The sequence below is a fragment of the Aplysia californica genome, unplaced genomic scaffold (genome assembly GCF_000002075.1).
Source record: "Aplysia californica isolate F4 #8 unplaced genomic scaffold, AplCal3.0 scaffold00066, whole genome shotgun sequence".
Classification (NCBI taxonomy): Eukaryota; Metazoa; Mollusca; class Gastropoda; order Aplysiida; family Aplysiidae; genus Aplysia; species Aplysia californica.
This window is the reverse complement of record NW_004797336.1, coordinates 932,388-940,209: the sequence shown is the minus strand read 5'-3', so window position 1 is coordinate 940,209 and position 7,822 is coordinate 932,388. Positions and strand designations below refer to the sequence as shown.

The following is a 7,822-nucleotide window of genomic DNA, read 5'->3' as shown; positions in this document are numbered from 1 at the left end:
CACACACACACACACACACACACACACACACACACACACACACACACACACGCACAGACAGAGAACAAACAAGGACACAAAACTCTCTCTTTCTATCTCTCTCTCACTCTCTATTTCTCATTGTCTCTAGGTAGAGCCTACGTGTTCATATTTGTCTGTTTACCTGTCAGTGCATCTGCCTATGTTAAATCTGTTGCCCTGTAGAAAGGAAACCCAACAGTGATACTGATGGATTTCTCTGTGCTTTTTCATTGCAGTACATTTTTTTCCTGGTGGTCGTGTGTGCTGGAGAGTTGGCTGTTGGCATTTATGTGGCCGTTTACAGTGGTGAGGTAGGTGAACCGCTTTTTGTCTCTGACTGAATGAATATTCTTTTGTGTGTCTGTATGGTTTATGATGACAGGTGTACTTGTTGCTGATGACAGGTGTTTGAATGTGGCATGTCTAGCTAACCTTAGGTGCAAAGATAATAATAATAAAATATCATGTGTAAAGCGCAAATTCCCCACTAGCATTGTTGAAGCTGATGCCTGCGCCCTAGTAGAAATAAAATAGCATTTGTAAAGCGCAAGCTCCCTTTTGTTTTTCAAACTGCCATCAGATTGATGTTATAGATATGGCATAAATAGACACGGCACACCCTCTTTGATTTAAAACTTGATAGATGAATTTTGTAGCTACTTGCTGACATTGATTCTTTTTTTATTCACTCCTTTTATATATATATATATAAATATAGTGTGTTTTACTTGATGCGTTTGGTAGTTGATTTGTTCTCTCTGTTTTTATTTTCTTTTTATTGAAATTGTACCGGGTAGCCTATTGTTTAAACAATATGTTTAGAGTATGTGCGTATCTGGTAGTGTGATAGTGGGGTGGAGATATTATCTTATTTTCGTAGCTCAAAATAGCGCTCTTTTCATATGAAATGAACCATGAAGGTATGTACCTTGTGACCTCCCCAGGCTGAGGACAAGATGGAGACTGGACTTAAAGAATCCATTCAGGATAATTATGGCAAATCCCTCACTGGACCCTGGGACCTGGTGCAGAAAGAGGTTGGTCGCCAAGTTTCCAATGCTGGGTGTCCCTGGGGTCTTTTTGACCTTAGTCGATTGCTTAGATAAGACATAAATTTAACAATTAAGGGTTCGGGTACCTCAAAAGAGGCACATTGTGGGTGGTTGGTGGGTGCTCTGGTGTGGTTTGCTTCTTCTTTCTTATCAAACATCTATCGTCCTTATCTCCCCTACTTTTTTTGTTTGTTTCTCTCTTGTAATGCCTCTAATCTTCGGCACTTATATGACCTTATTGTGTTACAAGTGCTGTAAAACACTACTAAAACAATAAGGGGCACACTGTTACAGGATTATTGTTACTATCTGTTAGTATATCATTTTGCCCATACCGTCATACCCAACTTTATAATGATCTGTTTCATCAAGTAGAATCAGACAAAATTGCATCCCCAGCTTTAAAGGATCTGTTTAATCAAGTAGAATCAGGCACTTCTCAGTGTGCAATGGTGTATGTCGTAGCTACCCAAAGAGAGTTCAGGTGCTTGGGTCCCTTGAGTTCCGGCAATTGGGGCTTAAAAGGTTATCAGTTTAATATGTGCGTGCGCCTTAAGCAAAAGTGTTCCCTGAAAGTAGGTCGAAGCAGTTCCCCTGCTGTTTGGCTAACATGTCCATTAAAACTTGACAAACAATTGAATTAGATTTACTGTAACATTCCATTTTTTTCAATGAGCTGTGTCATCATGTTATGTCATAACCAACGTTGTTCAAATATCAGTGGTCCCCCTTAGTGCATATTCTGTTCACACATTCAAAATCTCTTGTCCTTTTCATTGTGTGTGTTTTTTTAATGCCATAATTATTTCTAAGTGTGTCATGATTTAAAGAGGAATAATTTAGGAAGAGGCACAATGTGTCTTGGACAGTGTGACCAAAACGGCTGGTTCAAGTACCCTCATTTTTGTGTCTTCCATCACAGCTCAAGTGTTGTGGCGGTCTGAACTACTCGGACTACGAGAATAGCGATTGGCAGAAGAAACAGTCTGATGTAAGTACTTGAAGAATGGTATCCTCATTGTTTAAGATTCATCTTTAAAGCAGGGTTGGCAGGTGGTTGGTGGGTGCTCTGGTGTAATTTGCTCCTTCGTTCCTGTCAACATCTATCGTTCTGATCTCTCCTTCTTTTATATGTTTATTACTCTCTTATAGCACCTTTAATCTTCGGCGCTTATATGACCCTATTGTGTTGCAAGTGCCGTAAAGCTCATACAAAAACAAAAAGCTGGGTCGAATGGAGTTGCTGCTAATTTTGGTTTGTTGTGTTCAAGTAGCAAATTTATGCTTGCTGTCTAGTAAGATTAGAACTACTAATAGTACATTATGAATTTTTTCATAAGAAAAGGTGACTACTGTGATATGTCGACCGGCCCATGAAAGTTTTAAAGGATTTTGAATAACACTTTGCCTTCACAAGGCTCATATAGTAAAAACCCTTGCCATCAAAGGCAAAGGCATTTCGGGGAAAATCCAAAGAAACTGGGTGGCAAACATTGCCAATTGGCGAGATGTGATGGCAAAGTGTTAAGAGTGACTTTCCTTGAATGAATTGTAACTATTAAAATTTATGTGTCGTTTGAGGCTTAGTTTAATGAGCTTTCGTTGTCAATGTTGATGTTGAGTGAATTTGGAGTAAGAAAGATGCAAGTTAAGGCAGAAAAATGTCCAACACACAGCGGGGGAAAAAGCCCAGCAAACAACAGGTTAATAGAGCTCAAAATGAAGTCTTCGAATTGTGTCTTTCATTTTTGTGTCCACAGTTCATTAACAGGTTGACTTGTTTTAACTGATTCACCCCTTGTAATGTTTTTCTTCTCTCTACAGGATATTAAGATTCCTGTGAGCTGCTGTAAGTTGAATGCAAATGGACAGATCATCAATGAAACTAAATGCCAGATGGCCATGGACGGAGACTACTTCTACAAAGACAAGGTATTTTTCGGGCTCTTTTAGGGGTGGCATTTTGCTATACATAGTACACTCACTGATGTCATCTTTATAGTGCCTCGTTATTTTGAAGTACATGTACATAGCTTTTATTGAGTATTATTGGATGGATTTTCTGTGCTTTAGCATAGTTGAAGAGATCTACTTTTTTTTTTTCAACATTTAACAGAATGATTGGGTTACCTGTGCTGAAAGGGTACTAAATGAAATTTGCCTTATATAATTTTGTGTTCTCTCCACAGGGCTGCAAGGGAGCCCTCAATGACTGGATCAATGACCACAGCATCATTATGATCGGAGTTGGCTGTGGTATTGCTGCCCTTGAGGTAAGAATTGCCATGTTTTTAAATAGATAAAGTAAATAAAATAATGTACACTTTTTTTATCCTGTGGGAAAATTTTGATTACAAAGGCAAATATACTTTCATAAAATACATTATAATAAAACACATAGATATTTGTTTGTTTTTTATGCCCACTGGTCTCTTTTCTACTCTGGGGATCGTGGCATGGAGCATTTCCCCCCCTTGTTTTCCCAGCATGCCAAAGCCAAAGCCCCAGGTTTTCATAAATGGCAGGCAATGGTGCTCTAGCATGTGTATTTTTGGTGTCACTGTGTCAGGAAATAACTTGCAGAATAGTTTTAGATATATATGAATCATGTCTGCGCCAATGGAAATGTGTTCTGATGGGTTTGCAATATTTGTGTGAGAGATGGCATGGTGAATTCTGGAAAAACCACTGTTAAGTGCATTGAATTTCTCTCTTATTTCCTGAGCTTTGTCTACCATGGGTTGGTCAGATGTTAGACATACTGTGAACTGGGGAATGTGTATGCTGATATTAGTGTAAACTGTTTCTTGCATGTAATTGTGGCAGTGGTTGCCGATAAATGTTCTGCTGTGATAAGCCTGTGGGACTATCCCATGCATTTCTAAGTTTCTCCAAGCTACTTGTGACTGGGCCTGTCCCTACTGGGAATGGAATAGTTTTGAACTGATGAATTTCCTTCTCACATTTCTCCATCTACTTTCGATACTTGTTTCTGTCTCCTGTTTCAGAAAATGCGAGCTGGATCGATAACCACATAATAACTACAGAAAATGCAAGACAACCTTCATAATAATTCAACTTTTCGTCTAAACTTTTTTTGTATCGATTAACATTTTGACATACTCATCAAAGGCAGGCGATGTCTGCCTGCTTGTGTGGCTGATTCAGCGAAAGTCTGAGCCAGCGTTAAATGGAGTTCGTGTGTGGCTGCCTCAGGCAGGTTGTGATTCTAACGATATGTGCAGATACGGAGGAACAACGTGTCTGGTTTGAATGTCCAGGAGAGGTTCCCTAACACAGTTGTGAAATCGCTTAGCATTGGCAAAGTTTCCTTTTCCATATTTAAAAAATCCCTACTTTATCATCGGATGGGTCCGCTCTTCAGCTGGACCTTTTCCTTTCTTCATATCTTCTGAAGTGGTAAGGCACCAAGGGCATGAATATGTTCCCGTGGGTCCCAACAAGCCATAGATTTTGCACCAAAAAAATCATAATCACAAAACAAAAACACTTCTATTTGTTTCTCTCTAAATTGGCAATCTTGGAGATTCGAGATTCCTTCACGAAGTTTGGATAAGACAGCATCCAAAACTTCATAGGTATCCTTCTTTTTCACCATGGCAATGACATGGGTGTTCTCTTTAGAGTTTGGTTTTTCTATGTTCACTATCTGTGTGGAAATCTTTAGACTTCCTCTCCCATGATCACCACCAATTTTGACCCAAATTTGGTCACTAGGAATGCCGCCATTGTGCCACGACAGTTTCCTATCTTTTTCATACTGATCTATGAGACGGAAGATAAATTCCGGATGGTCGGGGACAGCGGCCAGTGCCTCCTCTGGGGAGCTGCTTGTTCCCGCCTCAGAGTGGACTTTGATTTTCTCTATTTCTACACTACCTGAAACAATGTTTTTATAAATTTTCCTCTCCTGGTGTTCGCCCGGAATACAAACGCCAACATTCCTCCACAATTTACGCCTCTGTCTATCCTGATGCCATGTCAACCCCAGGGCTTCTTTCATGGCAAGAGCAAACTTTGGCCCCTTTTACTTTTTCTCGTGTCCCACTTTTGTGTAAATTATTGCATCTGACTTTCCCTCTCTGTCTCTTTAGGTCAGAGGCATGCTGCATTTCTATGTCACTTTTACTTCTACCAGCAACCGACTGCATGACTTTGTAAATTAAATTTGTTCTTTGTTTTCTTGTCAGTAAGCTTGCTAAGTCTAATGATATTCTGTGTGTGACTCTCTGTTGAAACACTAATGGCTGTCCTTTTGTTTTGAACCTCAACTGTCCTTTCATCTGAGATGTGTTAAGTTTTCTGCTAATCAGATGTGTAGCAACTTTTTCTTCTTATGGATGAGTGGCTCTGTGATTGATTTCAAAAGTGTTGACTCTAATGTCGTTTCATGTTTGACCAATGGGGAGCTGGTACTGTCTTTGCACTGTTTCGTCTTCGTTTTAGGTGTGGGTGTCAAATTATGAGTTTCTGGTGAAATGTAAAATGAGTCTTCGTCTGTATGTGTAAATGTGCTGTCAGTTGGTTGGGTGGTAAAGGGCTGAGCACCATTGCCTGTACTAACAGAGGAAGCATCTGGGGTGGGGGTATCCGTTATGCACGCAGACTCCACTGCCATGCTATACAAGCGGGGGACGGAGAATGCAACTCGTGTCCTTCCGTAAGCAAAGGAATGCACTCTTTATTGCATTCTTTGCTAAGTTTAACACAGCGAGCCCATGCAGAGCACTCATTAATGCTAATGCTTGTGTCATAAATGGACCAAACATTGGCACTGTCTTCAACACATTTCTGTGCGCCCTTCAGAGTTGCATCTGTAATTTGCTTCCGTAGTGTGTATATTCATGAGCCACATTTCCTGCACAGTGTTGGAATGCGTGTCGGCTGTGTCGTTGTTGATGTTCAGTCTACATGTAGCAACAGGTCAGACTTAAAAGTTTTTGCACAGAAATCGACGCTGCTTAGAAAATTTAGTTTTTAAGCTTCTTCCTCCACAAGTACGATACAACTTGTTTAAATTCTCAAAGCGGATGTTATAAGAATGTTCCATCTTTGATGTTAAAAGGCTCTATAATTGTATCAGTGTACATCCTTTCTGATTTATAATCATTTAAAGTAAAAGATAAATGAAAGTGTAACATGTAGATGGTGAATCATGTTTGGTTTTGAACAACCAGAGTCGTTTTCTCTCTCTGTCAATACTGGCGCCTAGCAAACCTAGTGGTGACCATGTGAAGTATGGGTCTGAATACATTTCCATCACGTTGTGAAATCATGCTGTATTTATGTTTCTGTGGTGTCATAAAACTATATTTTGTGTGTTTATCTCCATCATCATCATGTGAAATGATTTATTATTGAGTGGATATAATATGTTTCCCTCATCGTACTAAATTGTGCTGTATGTGTATTTTTCAGCTTCTGGGCCTTGTGTGTGCCATCTGCTTCTGTCGTCACATGGATCGTGACAAGTACTCCAGCAACTGATGACTCACTGTCATGACAACCACCATCGGCCTTTGTCCTCATTGCCAACACTGCAGCTTTATCTTCAGAGCAGATCTAGGAAATGAATTGTGCCTAATCATGGTTTCTATATTACTTTTGTACTTACTTGATCCTTTTCCTCTCTCTTGTTCTCCGTAGGTTTTTGTGAGCTAAGGCTATAGGAAATTATTAGATATTCATGCATTTGTAACACTAGTTCAAATTACATTTTTTATTGTGGAAAGCAGATAGTAAAGAAAATATTGCCAACTGTTTTTACCTTAAACAATCTTCTGGTAAATGGTTATTGTGAGGAAGAGTTTAATCATATGAAAGGATACGTCTGATCTTTTTGATGTCATTTTGAACAGATCTGTGGTGCTTTAGGAAATTTTGTCTGAAATCTGTATTTATTGCAATACATACCACAAAACTGTTAAGGAAGCACCAAGAAATATTGTTCGTTCCTTTGGGTCTTTAAAGCTCATAGATGAGACACCTATCCAGTTACTTTAGTGGGAAGTGAATGAGATGATATATATTGCGTTCTGGGCTATCTGGCCCCCTCGATAAACCTGTGATTGTTCTACTTAATACTTAAGTTTTAAAATTTTTCATGTTGCGAAGCAATCGAAATTATAGAAGATTTTTTTTGTTTTCCCTGTTAAAGATGGCGCCTGCTTTCTTTACTCAGTCGGTGTCTGTTTCTTGAGAACGTCAATGTCTGCGCATTTGTTATCTTTCTTTCACATGCAAATTTTCTTAACTCTTTATCTCCGGCAAGCCGCTCCCTGCGGCCCGCGGTCGGAACCGCCGTGCCGGTGAGCCATTGACAGCGGCTCAGGCACATTCCTTTACGACGACTTCGACCTCAAAATTGTCGAAAACAGGTCTCTTTTACCGGTAGTTCATTCATTTGATGAAGAACTATCAAAATAGGTTTGCTAGTTTCGATTTGATGACCTATTTAATGACGTTTTTGTCATTTTTAGATTTAGCACCATACAAGGGCCCCGGCATAGTGGGTTCCCCCCCCTTTGGGAGATAAAGAGTTAATGCATTTAAGCTAAAACAGATCCACAATAACTTTGAAAGGGAGGAAGCCTCCTCTCCCCTTTTAGGAAGGAGGGCTTACTAACTTACTTGGTTGGAGAATAGGTATCATTGCTGGCGGTACAATGCCGTAGCTGCTCCATCCTCCTCTCCAGGATCCCTGAAAGAATCTGCTTGTTGATCGTGCT

The 7,822-nt window shown here is 39.8% G+C and overlaps 1 protein-coding gene across 2 annotated transcripts in view; it reads left to right on the top strand.

The window, feature by feature from the left end:
- The window catches only part of LOC101851565 (CD82 antigen), a 46,421-nt gene extending 39,200 nt beyond the window's left edge, over window positions 1-7,221 (top strand). For both annotated transcript variants that reach the window (XM_005093578.3, XM_005093577.3), the window contains exons 4-9: window positions 258-332; window positions 966-1,058; window positions 1,996-2,064; window positions 2,898-3,005; window positions 3,263-3,346; window positions 6,513-7,221. In XM_005093578.3, coding sequence (XP_005093635.1) covers window positions 258-332; window positions 966-1,058; window positions 1,996-2,064; window positions 2,898-3,005; window positions 3,263-3,346; window positions 6,513-6,581 — 498 coding nt within the window. In that variant the 3' untranslated portion in view covers window positions 6,582-7,221. The remainder of the gene's footprint in view (window positions 1-257; window positions 333-965; window positions 1,059-1,995; window positions 2,065-2,897; window positions 3,006-3,262; window positions 3,347-6,512) is intronic.
- The last annotated feature ends 601 nt before the right edge of the window (window positions 7,222-7,822 follow it).